The sequence below is a fragment of the Hippopotamus amphibius genome, chromosome 5, assembly GCF_030028045.1.
Source record: "Hippopotamus amphibius kiboko isolate mHipAmp2 chromosome 5, mHipAmp2.hap2, whole genome shotgun sequence".
In the NCBI taxonomy this organism is placed as follows: domain Eukaryota; kingdom Metazoa; phylum Chordata; class Mammalia; order Artiodactyla; family Hippopotamidae; genus Hippopotamus; species Hippopotamus amphibius.
In genome coordinates, this window is record NC_080190.1 from 13,180,016 (window position 1) to 13,201,082 (window position 21,067).

At 50.2% G+C, this 21,067-nt stretch overlaps 1 protein-coding gene across 5 annotated transcripts in view; it reads right to left on the reverse strand.

The window, feature by feature from the left end:
- The window catches only part of GRK5 (G protein-coupled receptor kinase 5), a 217,917-nt gene that overhangs the window by 62,080 nt on the left and 134,770 nt on the right, over positions 1-21,067 (reverse strand). For 3 of the 5 annotated variants that reach the window (XM_057734474.1, XM_057734475.1, XM_057734473.1), the window contains one exon: positions 5,926-6,038. The exons of the other annotated variants lie outside the window; for them this stretch is intronic. In XM_057734474.1, coding sequence (XP_057590457.1) covers positions 5,926-6,038 — 113 coding nt within the window. The remainder of the gene's footprint in view (positions 1-5,925; positions 6,039-21,067) is intronic. 5 annotated transcript variants of the gene reach the window in all.

Consider the following 21,067-nt stretch of genomic DNA (forward strand, 5'->3'; position numbering starts at 1 on the left):
TCTACATCTGTGTCTCTATTTCTGCCTTACAAACTGGTTGATTTGTACCATTTTTCTATATTCCGCATATATGTGTTAATATATGATATTTGTTTTTCTCTTTATGACTCACTTCACTCTGTATAACAGTCTCTAGAGACCTGAAAACTTTATTGCACCCAAGGTTGGGGACGGGAGGGTTTCAAATGAGCCAACAAGGGTCTCAGAAAACGATTTAGAAAAGAAGTATGTCATCCTCTAAGAGGTCCATGGAAAGACCCTATTGGCCTGTGGAGGTTGACATGAGCCTGGAACCCCTTCCGATCCCTTGACCAGCTGGGCAAATCTTCTTTGCCCTCCAGAAGCCAAATCTACTCAAAGCCTTGAATTGGGTCACCCTTCTCAGGCTCCCAGAAGCTGCTCAACAACCAAGACTAAGGGCTGAATTACCCCCACGGTCTCATGAATGATGCACTAACAGTTCTGCTGCCCGCACATCACCCAGGCCCCGTTTTAAAACAGCCAAAGTCTTCTGCTTGACCTGAGAATCTCAGTCTTTAGGACTGTGCAGGGGAGCAGCCTTTCCTGGGGGCTACGTCAGAGCCAACAAGGACGGGCTATTTTTAATAAACTCCACTTGGTAGGAATTCCATATAAAGGTGGGAACGGTGTGGATGGCTCTGGCTGAGCCAGGGCACTGGAGCAGCGAGCCACTCCAAGGACACCACCACCTCCTCCCTCCTCGGAGTTCCAGTCAGGATGGAAGAAAAAAAGGTATTTCAGACGAGCATTGTGCCAGCCCTGGAAAACTCAATAAAGTCTTCATGCGTAAAAGAGGTGTTCCAAAGGCTGGTCATTTGACGTCAGGATGGGCGATGAAAGGCCTTGCTAATTCCCAGAGATGCAGACAAAAACGCGAGGGGATGGTGTGAGCCTCTCGTGAGTGGCGGCAGCGTGGAGGCATATGTAAAGAGCATTTGTTGCGTCAACTCAGGGAGCCAGATTCACATTTCCTTTCCAAAAGAGAGCTCTTGGTACAGGCCCAGCAAAAGAGAACGTCTGCACGACCAGAATGAAAATAGGCATCCATTGGATTTTTTTTTCCTCCTTCTTCTCAAACGGACTATAAGTGTCTAATGAGACACGTGGCTGGAAAATTCCACTGGCTCCTGGGTTTAGCCTTGCCCTGCTCTGCCTCATCAATTCTCCAGACAGGTCCCAAAAGTGCCGATGTCTCATCTTTTCCAAATGGGGAGGAGCCTTGGTGCAGGGCTCAGACTTTGGGCCTCAGCTCCTCCATCCACATTCATCTCCTTGGTGAGCTCATCCAGCCCGTGGCTCTAAGTACCAGCTATATTTTGACAACTCCCAATTTGCTATTTCCAGCCCAGACCTTTCTCACAAACTCCAGATTCTGACACCCACCTTCCCTTGAACATCTCCATGGGCTGTCTGGTAGACATGGGAGGCTGAGTGCACCCCAGATGAAGCCCCTGACCTCCCCCCAAACAAGCCTCCCGCAGCCTTACCCTCACTCCATCCTCCCATTGGTTCAGGTCAACACTTTGAAGTCATCCCCAACTCTTCTCTCTCACCCCCAGGGCATCAGAAAATACTGTTAACTCCGGTTCAGAACATGTCCCCAGTCCTACTGCCTGTCACCATGGCCAGTTGCTTCCACACTGACTTGAGCAACCAGCTGCTCTCACCCATCAAAGTCCCCCACTCTGACCCCTGCCCGCCATAGCCTTTTCCCAACACAGGAGCCAGAGGAATCCTTCGAAAACCTTAATCAGACCATGCGACTGCTCTGCTCAAAACCCTCCAGCAGCTCCCCCACATCACTCAAAGTCGAAGTTCTTTAATGGCACAAGGTGTCGCACGATCGTCACCTATCCTAGACCCCTCTGCCCTTCCTCCCTCCACTTCAGCCACAGCACCAGCCCCCTGTGAGTTCTGGGCATCGACCACCTGTCAGGTGCAGCATCCAGAGTGATGAGCTACGTCTGTGGCGCCCAGAGACTTCCAGTTAGTGAAGGAGGCAGGCACTCAAATAAAGCCTACTGGCTACATTCATCGGGCATCTGTGGCATGCTGGACACTGCCCTGAGCAGCATGACTCATTCAGTCTCTCTTCAACACGTCCACCACTGTCAGGTACAGCTATGGCCCCACTTACAGATGAAGACATGGGGCACAGAGGGGTCAAGCACCTGCCCACTGTCTCCACGGCAGCTGGGCCAGTGCCAGCATTGCCCTGAGGTCTGCCTCAGGGGCCTGCACATTCCCAATGCACCCACCTGCCAGCACCGCACAGCAATGAGGCTCAGGTGCGTAAGACTCAGGTGTGTGTTGAGGCAGCACCTGGAGAGAGGGCAGGCAGGGAGGGAGGGCGGACAGGGAGGGAGGATGGATGCGGAGAGAGGGCAGACAGGGAAGGTTTCTGAGAGCAGAGTGCAGGGGGACGAGCAGGCTTTCACCAGGCAGAGGGGTCCTGGGAGGCATTTCGAGGAGCAAGAGGGAGGGATTCAGGGCTGAGAGGCTTCAACCTGCCTGGCAAGTCAGAGCCGCCAGAAGCAGATAGGGGCCAGAATGCAGGGCTCAAGAAAGACCCGAGGAAGGCCAAAGATGAAAGGGTGGCGGGGGCCTGTTGGTAGACGGTCTGGTAAGTCGGCCTCAGAACTTGGACTTTGTCCTGGATGTCAATGTTTCCTAATCCTGGACACACACACAGTACAGTCCTGGGAGATGTGAAAACTGCCATGTCTGCTACAAACAATGGCCAATCCAGCGGTAGGTAATGAGCATCCCTTGTGTCAAACTGTAGTCTCCAAGTACCATTTCCCAGTAAAGGCAACCAGTGTTCCTTGGAGAAATGACAAACTCTAGGTGAAGGGCAAGAAATATACAAGATGAGCCTGGGGACTTCCCTGGTAGTCCGGTGGTTAAGACTCCATGCTGCCAATGCAGGGGTTACGGGTTTGATCCCTGGTTGGGGAACTAAGATCCCACATGCCAGTGTGGAGTGGCCACAAAAAAAAGAAAGAAAAAAAAAAAAGATGAGCCTGGAACATCACATCACACCAGACAGCAAGGAGGCTGCCAGTGACCAGTGGAATCCTCTCAGGGCCTCAGAAGCCAACCTGAAGGGCTCCCGCAGGCCAAGAGTGAAACCATGGAGCATCAGTGCATCAAAACGCCCCACGTTTAAATCCACACAGTTAAAACTCTAACTGGTTACTACTACTGAAGGATGCTAGTGAACCAATTTGGTACTTTGAAAACACAAATACAAGGAAAGTCAAGCATTCCTATATGAACTTTACCACTGGGTGACCAAACAGTAATTGAAAGAAAGTGTTTCCCAGTTAGCAAATGAAGAAGGAATGACAGGCTCAGAACGTTGCCATGTCGCAACCCCTAATGAATCAATAGATCTGGGTATTGAATCTCGATGGCTGCTGCCATCTCAAAAATACAGACACCAGATATTATAAGTCCCCAGCAGAAGAGCGTGAAACCACGTATGAAGTCAGAACCCCACCACCGCCAGATTGAAACTCAATCTGACCAAGTTTCTAGATTCAACGAGCGATTTCCAAGAAATACAGAGGAACCCATTAAATGACACATGGGAGTAAGAACACAACATTCAGACTACGGGACGCTCTTGGAGATGCTTATAAACTGTTAAGACACGCATTTACAAAAAGCATGAGAAAATCAGAAATTTGAACACTAATATTTGATAATAGTAAAGAATTTTTTTTTCTTTTAGTTGTGATAATGGTATTGCGGTTTTTTTGGTTAAAGAGCCCTCATCGTTTAGAGATACATATTAACATGTTCACAGGTGAAATGACCTGAGAGTGATCAGCTGTAAAATGCTACAGAAGGGAGGACGTGGGTGAAACAAGGTTGGCCTTGAATCCATAATTGCCGGAGGAGGGTGGGGCGTGGGGGTTCATTATGCTATTCTGTAGACTTTTACTTTTTATAGTTTGAAATTTTCCATAATAAAAAGTTATGAAAATACCAGGCCCCATCCCCAGAGATTCAAATTAATGAGTCTGGGCTTCAGCTCAGGCACTGGTATTTTTTTAAGGCTCCCCAGGTGTTTCTACTGCTCAGTTGAGGTTGAGGAACTGTGGTAATCACTTGTACAGGTCATGCGAGAGCCTGCATGGAGACCGGGACAGAGGCCGTGGAGGGGAGGGAACTGGGAGAGGTCTAGGAGCCAGGCACGTAGTCCTTGATGCAGACGGATGAGGAATGACGAGAGGGAGGGGTCAAGGACAATGGAAAGATTTTAGGGGTGGGTGATGGGGGGCTGCTGGGCACTGAGACAGGGAACATGTAGCCAAGGGGACCTGGGGGAAGGCGATGGGTTTGTTTAGGGTGTGTTGACTTGGTGGGGCCCATGTGGCTTCCAGTGGAGATGTTCAGCGGACAGTTTGGCCAGTGGGTCTAGAGACCCACATTGAGACCCTGAAGCAGACACAGAAATCTGGGCCCCGTAGGACTATCCCCCAAACCAAGCCAGAGGTCAGGATGGCTGCAGCCAATGATGGCATTCGGGCCTCTAGGAAACAACAGCACCTTGGCTCCCTGCCTTGGCAAGGGGGACCCGGATGGCCCCATTCCTTTCATGACTGACCATAATTCATCTTTCACCTCCTCACTCTTGTCCACCTTCCTTGGATAGACACCTAAAGGGCAGCAGGCAGGTTGAGGTGCCCTGTCCTCCCGAGCAAGTGTCGAGGAACTCCTGCATGTTCCTACATCCTGTCCTAAAAGCCCACGCAGATCAGTCAGCATTTGTTTTTCATTTTCTGGGTTTTTTTTAAATTGAAGTATAGGCAATTTACAACGTTTCAGGTGTACAGCAAAGTGATTCAGTTATATATACACACACGTATATATTCTTTTTTCAGATTCTTTTCCATTATAGGTTATTACCAGATATTGAATATAGTTCCCTGTGCTATACAGTAGGTCCTTGTTGGTTATCTATTTTATATACAGTAGCGTGTATCTGTTAATCCCAAACTCCAAATTTACCCCTTCCCTACCCTTTCCCCTTTGGTAACCATCAGTTTATTTTCTATGTCCATGAGTCTGTTTCTGTTTTATAAATAAGTTCATTTGTATCGTTTTTTTTAAGATTCCACATATAAGTGATATCGTATGATATTTATCTTTCTCTGACGTACTTCATTTGTTATGATAATCTCTAGGTCCATTCATGCTGCTGCAAAGGGCATTATTTCATTCTTCTTTACGGTTCAGTAATACAGCATTTGTTAAACACATGAATGACCAGTGAATCTGAAGGAAGTCCCCGTGGTGTCAGTCACAGCTGGGTGTGGCAGCAGCCAGGGCAGACAGCAGCTGTCAGATTGCCTTGAAACAGCCAACCCATGTTCCTCCCACAAGCATGAACTGAATGCCTGTGTGGGCTAGGCACAGTGCCAGGCAGCGGTGACCTGGCAGCCCGGGGCCCTGGCCTCAGGGAGCTTGCATTCTAGCGAGGAAGCAGATGGTAGACGAGCACACCAAGAAACACAAGCTTTCGAATTTTAGAAAATGGGTTCTCAGCTGGAGGAAGGGGCCCGGGAATCCAACATCTTGGGGTGTTGGGAAAACCACCCAACTTCCTAGGTGCTATTGCACGACAACCCAGGCTCCCGGAATCAGAGAACTGACAGGACCTCGTGTTAAAGAGGCAGCAGCTGAGGCCCGGAGTGGGAAATGGCCCCCGCATCCACGCAGCAGGTGATGACCTGGAGACAAGTCTGCACGCTCAAAGTCTGCACTGGCAGCATCTTAAGTGACAAGTCTATTCTTCATCCATCTAAGTCATGTGGTCTGTCTTTCCCTTTGCTCAAAAAATGACTGTTGATCACAAAGGACCAAAGGGCTCTCCCCTCAGGAGCGGGGACTTACCACGGAGTCCAGGAACTGAATGTAAGACTCCAGCCCAGGTCTGGTTTCGCAGAACTGCCGGAAAAGCAGCCTCCCGATTGGCTGCTTGTCACATAAACTGCAGTAATCTCTGTCTGGAGATAAGAGAAGAAGAATATGGTGAGACCCAGAAAAGGCCAGGCAGCGCCACCAACCCACACCTGGGTTCTTGCCTCAGAGGGATGGAGCAAGGTGACGGACAAACTCTCAGGACCCCTCATCCACCTCCAGGCTCTGCAGACTCAGAAGGGTCAAGGTCAAGTGCAGAAAAGGGGGCCAGTTATGACCTTGCCTCTAATCCCCAGCCCACTCCCTTTCCAACGCCCTGATTTCCGTACGGAGATGCTAGCAGTTCTGGGGACTGTGACTGTGCCCTGGACTGGCTGAGCAGCATGTCACATTGCTTGGCTGCAGTGACTGGATGAGGGTGGTGGGCACGTAACCCAAGCCAGTAAAACAATGTGAAGCACAGACGTTGCCTGGGCACACTAAGCCAAGGTGCTCTCCCTCTGGCGCTGGGGTGCATGGGTGCGAGGACAGGGTCTGCTGTAGTGCTCTCGATACTGCAAAACATGCTGCTGTGAGGACGAGGCTGACATACAGAGGAAGTCAGAGCTGGGAAAATTACGAGTAGGTGCTCTGGTGAAGTCATGGATCTTGGGATTATACTACGCCTGCAGCCCAAACCATATCTGAAAAGCTTATTTATGAGCTTTGTTTAAGGCAATTTGAAAAAACTTTAAAATGACTTGTAATTCAAAACATTCTAATGAATACAGTAAAAAAAAAAAATTCATATTTGCCCAATTGGAGCAAAGCCCAGTCTTAGAATGCTTCAAACTATGAAAACCCTGCATATTCCAGCTGAGGAGCTAGAGGCACAGAGACAGGAAGTGACCAGCCCTCAGCCACTCAGCAGCCAAGAGAGTTCTGAAGAGGAAATACAATGTAAGACTCAAAGAGCAGAGGCCTGGAGACCAGGGTTTTAGCCAAGGACTTGCTGTGTAACTTCAGGCAACACATTTGCCTTCTCTGGGCCTTAGTCTTCCTCTGGAAAATGAAGATGCATGTTGGAGGTAAGATGGGAGGGTGCCTTCTGGTCCTTCCTGCAATGACTCTGCAAGAGGCTTTCTCTGGTCAGAAAGATGCTCAAAGGTCTTGCTGAGACATGTTGCCTCAGACCGTCTAGAGCACTAAAAATTAGCCCTTTAATTTTGCAGCTACACCAGGAAAAGTCAGGTGACTTCATGGGGAAACCAGAAGACGGTGAGGTAGACCTCAGTTAGGAGAGCTGCCTGGAAAGAAGGAATGACTATATCCTTGCAAAGTGTAGAGGAGGAGCCAGGAATGCCCCCTGGAGACGCAGAACGCAGGAGACAGGAACAGAACCATCATGCCCACTCATTTTCATACCCAAAGAGTTTATTCACAGGAGGTATAGCCATTACTTGCAGGGAGGGTGGTGGCTGTGAGCAAGGGCTCTGGAGCTAAATCCAGGTTCAAATCCCAGCCTCAGTACTCACTGCCTGTGTGCCTTGCGGCGACTGGTCTGACACTTTATCCCTCAGTTTCCTCATCTGTGAACTGGGAACAGTAATCGTACCCATCTCCTAGGAGCAGTGAGAGCCTGGCACACAGGAATTGCTTAATAAACACTATCTGTTATCACCATGAAAGTGGGTTTGGGGTCTGTTCCATCTCCCTTCCTCTGGGGAACCTCTTCTCCCTAAGTCTATAAAATTCTATCCCATGGTTCTAAGGGAGCAACTCCTCTCAAGCCTCAGGGATGGGCACGTGACTCAGTTCTGGCCAATCAGAGCCCTCTGTTTCACGGCCACACTGATCAGTTCAGGGCATGTGACCCAGGGGGCCTTGGAGTCCTTCCAGGGTTTTTGGTAGAACTTCCAGAAAAGACACTTGTTCCTCTCTGGGATGACAAGACCTTAGGACTGATCAGCCAAGAGCTGCCACAACCATCTTTCCCACCAGGCAGCGGGAGCCCATGGAGAATAAAGTCAGTACAGGGGAAGGACAGATGAGTGGGGAAGAGAAGCCTGGAGCTGCGAATATCACGGGAGCCCCTGGAGGCAGGCTACTGAGGCTGGCCTGGTGTCTGCACTTTTAGCCATCTATCTTTGCTTAAGGCCAGTGGTGTTGGGTTTTTGTCTCTTGCAACTGAAAGAGCAAGTGACTAAGGCTGGAGAGTTTTATAGCCCATATCTCCTGTCATGGGTAAACTGCCTGAGGGCAAGAACAGTTTTTGGAGGAATCTACCAGTTCTAAGTATACCATGTATCAGAAGGCACTCACACATTTCTCATTCTTTCTTGGACGGATACTTTGATTAACATGGATGAGCCACCTTTGCTCCTCCCCGCCAAGTGGTTTGGGGGCTGAAAGTAGCCTTGAACTATTGCCTTAACTCAGCCTGCCTTTCCATGCACAGATGGTTTGGGAATAGCCACTCCAACAAACATTTAACCCACCTCGATGTGTGCCAGGATCAGTGGGAGTCAGGTGAAGGGGGAATGGGACGTGGTCCCAGTTCTCAGGGATCTTGGATTCTGTTGGAAAGGGGGTGTGTGTGTGTGGGTGAGCGGACAAGATCTCAAGTGACAGTAATAAAATGTCAAGTTATCATCAGTCACAGGAGGGAGTCTAGGTTGGAGGGAGCCCAGAGGGTGACAGGTCTGGAGCCCGCACCTGTTAGCACGGTGGCCTACAGACACAGCCTGCGTTCTCACTGCCTCCCACTCTGCCTGATCCCCCAAGGAGAGGAAAACAAACTTCCCTGTCCTTCCCCAGTCAGCTGAGCTTCCCCGGCACAAACACAGAGCAAAGTAAATTACCTTGTGTCAAATTCCCATTTTATTCAATTATGGCAGACAGCGCCACATCACTTACGCGATTTGAACAAGGGGCCCTCCCCCATTTCCAAAAGCAATTATGAGATTTCATGTACCATATTGTGATTCCTCAAGGGTTCATCTGACAGGATTTTTTCTCTCCATATGGCGTGTGTTTTCAGTATGGAAACAAAGCCGTCATAAACTCACAGCACAGTAAACACCATGTGATTCCAACACAAGCTGTCAGCACCTCAGTTCCATGCCTCTCGGTACAGAGGATGCCCGACAAGAAAGCCACGCGTTGGAAACCCAGGAAGCAAGAAGAGGATCAGTAATCATCTATTCGGATGTTTTCTCAGCTTTAAATAAAGATAAATGGTCTTATCCTCTGAGGAAACGACACCACCACTAAAATCAAAGTGCAAAGTCTGCAGTTCCTTTAGAAATGGAGAATGAGGGCTTCCCTGGTGGTGCGGTGGTTAAGAACCCTCCTGCCAATGCAGGGGACACAAGTTCAATCCCTGGGCCGGGAAGATCCCACATGCCGCGGAGCAACTAAGCCTGAGCGCCACAACTATTGAGGCGGCGCTCTAGAGCCTGAGAGCCACAACTGTTGAGCCCATATGCCACAAATACTGAAGCCCGCATGCCTAGAGCCTGTGCTCTGCAACAAGAGAAGCCACCGCACTGAGAAGCCCACCGGTCAAAACAAAGAGTAGCCCCCATTCTCTGGAACTGGAGAAAGCCCGTGCGCAGCAACAAAGACCCAACACAGCCAATAAATAAATAAATAAAATAAAAAATAAATTCATAAAAAAAGAAAAAGAAAGAAAATAAGTGGAGAACAAGGCCATAGAAGGAAGAATATAAACTTGGGGGTTGATCAAGGTGACAGGAAGAGGCGCAGATCAAAGTTCTTGATGTGTCAAGAGCAAGTCCGAGGGGCAGGTCACTTCCGGAAAGTCAGAGGACACTGAAGTTGAAAGCACAGTTTGCTCTGTAATACATTTTCTGAGGGGAACTTTTCTGGTCAGTTTCTACAGAAGCTGGCCATGCTGTAGAAATGCAGCTTGGAAGTGCTCTGCCCACAGCCCTTCTCCCAAGGGTGTCCTGTTTGGGTTGGTGGGGAGGAGTACCCAGGACAGAGGGGCAGGATCCTCTCTGTCTCAGGCTGGGAGGGCCCTGGGATGCTGTGCACACAGGCACGGATGCATAGTCCACACACACACGTACACACCAGCTCCTCTGAACCTGAAAACCCTGCTTTTGGCCATGTCCCTCTTTGATCTTTCCCTCCAAGCCAGAAAGAGCCTGTCGTTATGTAAACTATGAAGGGCATCAGGCTCCCTGCCCCCAAAGTATTCACCAATCATCTAGTCATTCTAGTCTTATTCTTTTGGGTCCTTCATTCATTCAACAAACTCTCTTCCAAGGTCTCCTGCTTTTTGATACTAAAAGGTCTCTTCGATTTTCAGACTCTCTTATTGAACACCTTGGGGTGGGGGTGGATGAGCGGGTGGGAGGAGATACCTCATACCCACTTGCAAGATAATGATCCAGAAACAGGCTTGGAGTTAACAGCTGGCCGTCAGCTGAGACCAAGAACAGGGGTGTGGTCTTTGTGATGTGACATTTGACCTCGGCTAACATTGGTCTGGTGGACACAAAACTGAAGGATGAAAAAAAAAATAAATTCTTGATGGATTTCCAGAAAAAACAAAAAACAAAAAAAAAACTGAAGCATGTCCAGAGGAAAGATGATGGAAAAGGGGGTCCAGAAGGCCCATTATAAGCTCTGAACTTATGGTGCCCTGGATCAAGGCACAGACTTGGCTCAGGGAGGGCTGGGGCCCATGAGCACATGGGAGCGGGAGGGGTGGTGTGCTGGAAAGGCAGGCTGGGCTCAGGTAGGAAAGGGCTGGACTCCAAGGCCAAGGAGACTGGAATGGATTCACTCTGTCCCACTGGGGCATCAATGATTTTAGAGCACAAATGATTCAAGTGTAGTGCACGGGAAGGTGGACAAAAATGGTGTGGGAGCGGCGAGCCTGAGACATTTACAGAGGAGGTCACTGGTTTGGGAGGCATTCCCACCTGTGGTTCAAGCCCCAGCCTTTGGGCAGGGAGGGCGCAGCCCCTGCGGTTGGGATCCTGCTTTGGTGAGAAGCCGAACTGAATTGGCTTTAAGGAAACCACATGTGTCGTTTGTTTCTTCAAGGGCTTGACACCTCCCCAGCATGCCCATGGCTGGCCCGGGAAGACAGGACTGCCACTCCCCTCAGCACCCCCAACTCCTGCCATACCCCAGGCAGAACCATGGTTCCCTTAGCAAGTTCACAGACACCGGCTGAGCCCCTTCTGGGCACTGCATTCTGGGCCCTGTTGGGTGGCACCCCTTAAAGGAGACAGGCCCCACAGCCTTTGTCTTTGTCCGAGCGGTTTGCTTACCAGCCTGGGCAGGAGGGAGGCAGACATGGCTGGGCAGGGCAGCCACAAACAAAGCTGCATACGGAGGACTGCTGGAAATGCCCCGGCTGAGGGGTACCCACAATGCTCTCCTGGTTTGCACTGGTTTCAGGGGAGGTGGCCATGGGAGGGCTCGCTGGAGCACGGGAATGGGAGTGATGCGGTCGCCAAATGCAATGCCAATTGTCAGCAGGGGAGAGGCTGAGTGCTGGGGAAGGAGGAGAAGGTCAAAGCCAGAGAAAAAGGGCCAGAGACTGGGGGGAGGGGCAGGGAGAAGCCACAGTGCAGGGTGAAGACTGGGACAAGTGTGTTAGGGCAAGAACTCAGGGCTAGGTCTGCGACCACTGCAGGGAGACTTCAAGGACGGCTTCAAGTGTAAGGAGGTTCCTCAAAAAATTAATACGATCCAGCAATTCCACTGCTGGGTATTTATCCAAAACAATTAAAATCAGTATTTCAAAGAAGTATTTGTACTCCCATGTTCATTGCGACACTATTCACAACAGCCAAGATGTGGAAACAAACCTAAATGTCCATCAACCAATGAACGGATTTTTAAAATGTGGTATGTAGGGGCTTCCTAGGTGGCGCAGTGGTTAAGAATCCGCCTGCCAATGCAGAGGTCACAGGTTCGATACCAGCTCCAGGAAGATCCCACATGCCGCAGAGCAACTAAGCCCGTGTGCCAAAAAAAAAAAAAAAAAAAAATGTGGTATGTACACACGGTGGGATATTATTCAGTCTCAAAAAGGAAGGGAGTCCTGCCACATGTGACAACACAGATGAGCCTTGATGACATTATGCTAAGTGAAATAAGCCCGTCACAGAAGGACAAATACTGCATGACTCTACCTATATGAGGTAATTAAAACAGTCAGATTTGGACTTCCCTGGTGGCCTAATGGTTAGGATTCTGGGCTTTCACTGCAGTGACCTGGGTTCAATCCCTGGTTGGAGAAGATGCCACAAGCCACATGGTGCGGCCAAAAAATAAAAAGTTTTTTTTTTTTTTAAATAAAATAGTCAAACTCATAGAAACAGAGAGTAAAACAGTGGTTGCCAGGGGTTGGAGGAGGGGGAAAAGGGGAGCTGCTGTCCAGTGGGTATAGAGTTGCAGTAATGCAAGGTGATTAAGTTCTAGAGCTCTGCTGTACAACACTGTGCATGTGGTTAACAACACTGTACTGTGCACTTAGAAATTTATTAAGAGGGTGAATTGCATGTTAAATGTTCTTATCACAATAATTTTGTAAAAAGAGAATAGCTTATAAAACAGAACGAAGTATTGCCATTTGCAGCAACATGGATGGACCTAGAGAATGTTATACTTAGTAAGTCAGACAAAGACAAATACTGTATGATATCACTTATATGTGGAATCTAAAAAATAATATGAATGAATCCATATACAAAACAGAAACAGACGCACAGACATAGGAAACAAACTTACGGTTACCAAAGGGGAAAGGGAGGGAGGGACAAATTAGGAGTATGGGATGAACAGATACAAACTACTACACATAAAATAGACAAGCAACAAGGATGTGCTGTATAGCACAGGGAATTATATTCAATATCTTGTTATACCCTACAATGGAATATAATATCTAAATATATATATATATAACTGAATCACTTTGTTATATACCTGAAGCTAACACAATATTGTAAATCAATTACACTTCAATTAAAAAAGAGAGAGAATGACTTAAAGAAAATGGACAGAAAGTGATAGGTTGCTTGGGGACAGGAGGTGAGGCACCAGGGGATGGGAATCAGAGCACAGTGTTAACTGAGGGGGTGGGCAAATAAATTTACTTGGTAATGAAGGTAACTGTTTAAGAACACATGTGCAAGCACACCGACACATGCATACGAATTTGCAACACACATGTCCTTCAGTTTTTAGGCACAGCCAAGCCTTCCTTAAAGGTCGGGCATGACATCAAGTTGTCAGCCAACAGAGAGCACAATACGATAAGGGGCCCTGTCCTTACCACCACCTTGTGATGTTTGGGTGTTTGCTGAGAGCTTCCCCTCGTCTCCTAGCCTGTTCTTATAACAAGCCATGGACAGCACCCACACCTCAGGCCCATTGTGAAGGACACCTGCTATAGACTAAATGTGTCCCCCCTCCTCAGCTTCTTACCTAGAAACCTGATGCCCAATGTGATGGCATTAGGAGGTGAGGCCTGGGAGGTAATTAGGTCATGAGGGTGGAGCCCTCATGAATGGGATTTGTGCCCTTTTAAGAGGCCCCAGAGAGCTCCCTCGCCCTTTCTGCCATGTGAGGACACAGGGAGAAGATGGTCGTTTATGAACCGGCACCTGGACTTCCAGCCTCTAGGACTGTGAGAAATAAACTTCTGTTGTTTATAATCCACCCAGGCTGTGGGATTCTGTTGTAGCAGCCCAGATGGACTAACATGCTATCTAGTCTTGGGCACATCCCTGAACCTGAGGCTGAGCTCCTCACGCATCACATGGGCAATCTGAGAATCCGCAACGCATGTGAGCGCCCAGGCCAGTCTCGGCACACAGCAGGTCCTACCCAAACGGTAGCCATTCAGACATCACCTCTCCGAGACTCAAGAAGATTCAGAAAGGAAATGGGACGTACCCAGTGGAGGGGGTGGGGTCGCAACTCCACATCAGCACCGAAGAAGGCACAGCAAAGGCCACTCCTCCCGGTGAGAGCCGTTCGCGCCGAGCTCCGGGGGGTGGGGGGGGGGCAGGGGCCGCGGCTCTGCGGCCCTCCTCCCCCTCGCTCTGAGCCTCGCTCTCAGAGAGAAGCCACATGTGTCCCCACGGCACATGGCTGGGGTTAAACTCTCATAACCCACAGTCCATTCCTTCAAGACTCATAACCCCCAGTGGACTTAGAAACAGGAATGATATTGATAGTGAAGATAAATAAATGCTGTCACTGTTTTCATTCTTTCGGAGTGACATGAAGTGGGAACATACTTTCTTAATTAAGAGCCTGTGGTATGTGGATGCTTGGAGGGTCACCAGATTTTCCCAACCAAAAGCCAGAACTCAGGCAGCGGGGACAGCATGGCTCCCCTCGTGGCTACAAACCCAAGCGAGGGAAGCCGCCACCCCGCTGGGGCGGAGGGGGCGTCGACCACCGACATCTGCTCGGGACCGGTTTTTTTTTTCATTGTTGTGCCTAGGCACTCCTTGAACCCGGGCCAATGAAAATGCATGTTCCATTTCAGAAGTAAGAGCAAGAAGGGCAGCTTCCTGAGGAAATGGAAATGCTAACACCGGAGCCCTTGGAAATGAAACCACATGTTTATTGTGCAAGTGGGGAGTGGGGGTGGAGGTGGGGTGGGGGGGTGTTCAAAAGTGATTCCTGATTCCTGCAGCCATCTCTCTACCAATTGGTGGTTTCTTTTTTCTTGTTTTGTTTCACTTCATTTTACTTAACATTGTTTTACCAAAATACCAGGTTCTGTTGTTTTGTTTTTTTCTCATTGGGGGCAGGGGTCCTGACAGGTCCCGAGGCAACTGAGGAAAACAGATTGGGGGCCTGGAGCCCCTCCCTTTGCCATACTACAGTTCTAAGACGATAAACAGAAAAGGGATTTGAAAACAGCTTTCTCTCAAAAATTCCTGCCAAAGCTGGAAAAAACAATCGGGCGTTTGCTCTGAGGAAAAGGCTCTCTGACGTTTGAAAGGCAAGATAGCATCACGGATAACGGCAGTTCTTCACAGCTCGCCTCTTGGAAGGAGCAGGAGAGGAAAAAGGAAACATGTGGTATTTGGTTAGCAACAGCCGAGTGGGTTCCTATTGCTTCAAGAAAGATGTTTTTATGTGAATAAAAATGACACATGGCACACTGCACAAACACACCCAAGCCAAGCCCCATCTTCCTGTGCTTTTTGTCGCCCTCATGCTGGTCTCGAGTTTTACTGACTGTCTTGTACTTGTCACATGTCTCTGTAGGATCAAAACTATGAAGCCCGGATCTTATCAAGATTGGTGACACCTGGACAAGACACATGTAAAAACCACTGAGTTGTAGGGTGTTTGGGCCTGGGCTGCCAGGTGGGGGGAGGAAAGGAGGGTCTGGTCTGTGGATCTGTGAAAGGAAGAGGAGGGGTGGGCTGAAGTGTCCTTGTGGGGGGCCCAGCGCGGCAGACCCTACCAGCCCCGCCTCTTTGTGAGGGTTCAGGTCTCTGCTCTGAATCCACTGGGTGAAGTCAAAGCCCAGGAGATACCTGGAGTCTGGGAAAGGCCTGGGGGCTGAGCTGGAAAGGATGCCAAGCCTCTGCTGTCACCACGGGGTTCTCTGGGCAATGACGGGGTCCCAGAGTCAGGCAGTAACCTGTCCCTTATCCTCATAGCCAAGAAAAGTAAAGAATATAGATATTCCCATAGTGAGAATATGGGATGAAGGGAGAATGGGATGAAGAATTGGATGGGTAAACGGAGGGGTGAAGTGGCGGAGGTGGACCCAGGGAACAGCCAGGGAGGCACGGACACTGTGTGGCAGTGGCTGGAATGCCCGGCATGGTGGAAGAACTGGGGACAGAATTGGGACCTGGGTTCCAGGCCTGGCTCTTTTACCAGCTATCTCTAAATGAGAGGCCCGAACCACCAAGCTCTGAGCCCTCTCCTGGGCTGAAAGCCTGCCTCTCTGTGCCTATAACACTTCCTTCCATGCGACCATGGAGAGAGCGTGACAGCCACAGGGCGTCAGTAGGAAAGGCACCTGGTTCATCAGCAGTGGGGGCTCTTGAAAATGCCAGGCAAAAAGGAGACAACTGACGTGAGTGACCTGCGGCTGTTTCTCTTTCTTCGGATTTTAAATATTTACAAATGAGAGGAAAACAACTATTCTAAAAACTCAGCTGCAAGATCTCTGAGCTTCGGAAGGCTGTTACGCAAAGGAGCTGTGGCTGCCAGACATGTCTCCCCTGGGGTGCAGGGCCTGGGTCACAGGTGGGTGCTCAGAACCCTGTCTCACCCCGGCCGGCCTGCAGCAGAGCCTCCCAGGAGCTGGGACGGGGCCCGCTGTGGTGCCAGCACCTGGGAAAGCCCGGCGGATGGTGAATGCTGCTCCCTTTCCACCGACCTGGCCTCCCTTCACTCGGGCTCGGCTCACAACCATCCTCTTAGAGCTGCATCCTCCCTGCAAGCTTTCTTCCTCCTTGCAAAGAAATTTCCATGTGGATACAGGCAATTTTAGAAATTGAAACACGCAGGCCACACCCAGGCCAACGGTATCAAATCTCTGGAGATGGCGTCAGTAGTTTTTAAAGCTCCCGGGGAGATTCCAAGGTCTAGTTCATCATTTTATCTCCAGCATCTGGAACAGTGCCTGGGCAAGCAAGCGCACAGGTGTATATGTACAACAGATGAATATAAAACAAAACAAATGACAAATCAATGTGAAGTGGAGGCCATAAGCCTCCAGGTTGGGGAGTAGAAATCCCAGGCCCACACTCCCTCCGCACCCCTCCCCCACGAGTGGTTAATTTGTCAGAAATGACAGTCTCCCTGCAACAACTAGATGAAGAGTTGTTCCTAGCAGGGCTTCCATCTGAGGTTAACAAAAGAACCCGTGAGGCTTGCGGGGCTCTGGGTTCCCCAGGCCAAGGAGAGGCTGGGCCAGGTTGTCTGCTGCAGCTGTGGTGGGCCTGGAGCCCCCCAGAAGAAAGGCAGGCCCGAATGCAGGCTCTGCCTGACTCACTGCCTTCCGGAAAGCTCACCCAGGGCCATGCGGCTAGGGCCAGGGGATTGGACTCTGCCTCCGGCTTCTCCTCTGACCTCTGTATGACCTCAGTCCCAGCATTCTGCTCTTTGGACCTTCGTTTCCCCTTTTACAAAATGAAGCTGATGAACTAGGGGAGCGTGAATGTTCTCACCTCCCAGTTTGGTGGGTCCACAGGCAGGAGCCTTGTAGGGATGGAGACGTCAGAGGGCACGGCCTTTCTCCAGCATCAGAGCCCTAAGTAGGGTTCACGACTGATGAGGTCTTTAAGGCCACTCAGCTGCCACCCCTCCTGCACCTGCACTGTGGCCAGAACAGGAGCAGAGCAAGCAGGAGCTTAGCAGCAGCATTTCCCAAAGGCTGGGGAAGGGTGCTGCCAGTTTGCTGTGGGGCCCTGGGGCCATGATCACCCCCCCCCCCACTTCCCCGGGCCTCGGTCTTTCTTGAGTGTTTTTCCGGTATAAGCTTGGATGCCGCACCCTGACTGTGGGCTGCCCTAGCCTGCCTGGGAGGAGAGCAGGGAGGCATGCAGGCCTCTGCAGCCTCGGAGGTTGTGCCCACCGTGCCGTCCAGGGCCCTGGGGCCTGGCTTTACCTGGAGCTATGAGCTAATGAAGCAAAAGCCACAGGAGGGCAGGGCCAGGAAGTGGCTGGGCAAGCAGGGGCCAAGGCAAACAGCAGCCTCCATGCAGAGGCGGCCCTGCTTCTTCCTGGGCCAGGGCCCAGCCAGGCTCACAGCTGTGCCAGCCAAAAGCAGCTTAAGAAGTGAATGCTTGGGAAGGTGGAGGCAACTGATGGTCTCCCCAAAGTCCTGATGTCTCAGGGTCCAAAGATCCCCCCACCCCCCATTCTCTGGATATGATCCCCATCAGGAGCTTAGTCAACCTTGTGTACTTCCAGGGGCGGGAAGCACTTCACCTACAAAGTGTCCGGTACTCTTTACCAGCACTGTGTTAAAAGTTATTCTTATTTTGGGACCAAGCCTGTCTTTCTGTAACACCTGCCCCTTAGTCCTTATTCCTGAGATAGGGAGGGCAAATGTTCGGTGGCAGTTATTCTGTGCTCCTGGAGCCCTCTCTCAGATAAACATCCAGTTCTGCCAGGTGCCTCCTCACAGCTCCTACAAGATCAGCCATGTGCTACACCTGTACTCTTTGCTTCCCCAAGGAACAGAGTGCGGAGGGCCTGGCCCACTGGTACCCGATCCAGGTCTTTGGAAACTAAATGTGAAACCATGTCGACTCCTCCCTTCAAGCCAGCTTTGCTTAGCTCGGCCCCAGACCGAAGAGGGGCTAGAGTTGGGAAGAGATGGACATATTTCCAGGCACACAGAGTTCACCCACATTCCAGATGAGAAACAGGGGACAGGTGTATTACTTTAGCAGGAACCAACAGAGAAAGGTGGAGTCTCAATTCTGACTTCGCTTAGCTGAGTTACAGCCCGGGGTTGGGGGACGGGGGGGCGTCGGGATTTTAGACATGAATTTTCATACGGTTCAGAAAGAGATGACTTTTGGGACAGAGAGCGACCTTCCCACTTTGCTACCTGATGTGTCATAATAATAACTGAATGATAACAGTTAACATGACTGGGGCGCCTGCTACATACAGGCACCACGTGACACACTCCATGTGCTTGGCCCTTGCAATCCTCCTAACTGTCCTACGAAATAGATGCTATTATTAGCCTATTTTTCAGATGCCAAAAAATGAGGCACTGAGAAGGAATTCGCATAAGGTCCCAGAGCTAGCAAGAGGTGGAGGTGGGATCTGAACTCATCTCTTCCTGAAAACAGAACAACTCTTCCGCCTCTCTTAGCTCCTAGGGATCCGTGGCAGCAGCAGGCAGGGGACTGGAACCCTGGGAGGTGGCTGGCATCACACCAGTGGCACCATCTGGCATGCTCCGGGGGGCCCACGGGGCACAGGGGCACCCTAGTAACCTGGACGCGCCGTGACCCGTCATTCCATTCCCACGGGCCCAGGGCTGCTCTGCATAATGAGTCCTGGGCTCCAGAGACTAAAGCCTGGGAAAACCTGTGGCCGCTCAGGGGCTGGCTATCAGCTGGGCAGCGATGCTCCACTGGCCGGACAAGCAAAGGAGAATGATGTAGAATGCCCTTCTCTCCCCTCCTCCTCCGGAACGCCCCCTCCCCAGGGCTCCTTCAGCTCCGCGTCCAGCACCACCTGTGATCATTCCCCGGCTGCTGTCCTCAGAGCTGGCCTCTTCTCTCTCTCACTCACACACACACACAGACATACACACACCCCTATTCCCAGCTGAGGTGTAAATTCTCTGCATCCCAGGCAGAGCCTGGGACAGTCTGGACACTGATGAGGTCACTAATAAATATACAATTGATTGAAGCAGGAGCAGCCATGAGAAATATTATTCACTAGGATCCTGTTTACACTTCCTTTGTCAAAACAAATCCCTTGCTCCTTGAAGGTAGAAATCTTCAAGTCCTGGGTGTCCAGTAATAAATGCTTGGCTTTTAATAGGCTGTTGGATTTGCACTTCACAGCACATTCTTGTGCTCAGACCTACATCGAGGCAAGTCCTTAAGCCAAAAGGAGGGAGTCCAAACAGGGATGGACCCCACCTGGAGTGGGCAGGGCCCAGACTGCCTTGTTCCCTTCATGCCCAGCTCCCCACTCCGAGCCCGGCACAGAGCCGGCACAGTAACATTTGACGAGTGAATGAATGTATGGGTGGATTAACGACCTATCTCATCACTTTGTTAGCTGTTGGCTACATTCTAATTTCGCCCTGTGCTGAGTCAAGTTAATGAATGGATCTGCCACATGGAAAAGGGAGGCTCTTCCCAACATTGGCATCCTCGTTCTTCATGATACATTTACGTCAGAGCAGAGGAAGGGCGTGCTGGAGGGAGCAGGGACATGGACCCTGCCGAAAACCCCAAGGAAAGCTGGTGTGACACCCTTATCGCTCAGACGGGGAACCTGAGGCGCAGGCAGGGGAGGGTCTGGTTTTGTTCATCACCGCAGGGCTTGCTTAGCCGCTCAGCTGCTCTAAGGTCCTGGCTCAGCGTGAACAGGGAGGGGAAGCTCTTGATTAAAATTCAAAGACCCTCACCTTAGGGTCCCCCCCAGGTTTTGGCACAGAGACTCCCGGTCAAGCCTTTCAAAACTCCATCCCAGGACCTGGCATTTTGAACACCGTGCAGAGTAGCTGCTTCTGTCAGCTGGAAGGTCGGTGATGGATGCCACACAGGTGTCTCATATAAATCTTCAAGGGCCATCTCTGCGTGGAGCCAAGTAGATGCTTTTAATCATCAAGGAAAAAGCAAAATGCCTCCTGCATTTTCATTTTTATCTCAGTAAAAGAGCACAATTAATTTGTCAGCAGGCAGTAGCACTTCTTGCCAAATACCACTTATTTTAAACTAAAGCTTTCTCAGCTAAACAAATACAGAATAGAAGCATGCAGAACCCAAAACACATGTTTTACTTTCTTCCCTTCTTTCTTCTTCAAGAGTTCCACATATCTCATAACTGTCTAGACCTTGTAAGCTCCGTCTCAGCCTGGAGCACCGCTCTCTGGGAACACTTTTTCTCTTTCCTCTGACTGCCAGGCTCCAAACAGACATTCTGACAGATATTTAACTGATGCCGAGCCTAATAGGTATCCTCCTCAGTTACTCAGCACAAGAAAGATAACTGGGAAAAAGACCAAAAAACCACTGGGATGATCAAAGAATACCATTGTGGTGAAACCTCTGTTTCTAAATGGTCTAAAAAAGTAACCCATAATGGCTGTTTGTTTTCTATCATTCCTTGCCAAGAACAATGTTCAGATGATTGAAAAATTCCAGACTGGAACCTGGGATGCTCACAGATTTTCCCTTCTGAGCACCTGCACAGAGAGAAGCTCTGCTCAGAAGATGTAACTAATAACAGGGACGGGTGAGCTCTCAGCGCCTCACATTCAGTGTGTCGCCTTGGAAAGCCCTCCAAGGACTTCTGAACGGGGCCTGGGTTCTGAGAGGCTGCTCTAGGTGAATCAGGGCCAGTTGGAGCAGGCCGCTGGAGCACAGCAGGAGGGAGGCAGAGACACTTCCTCGCA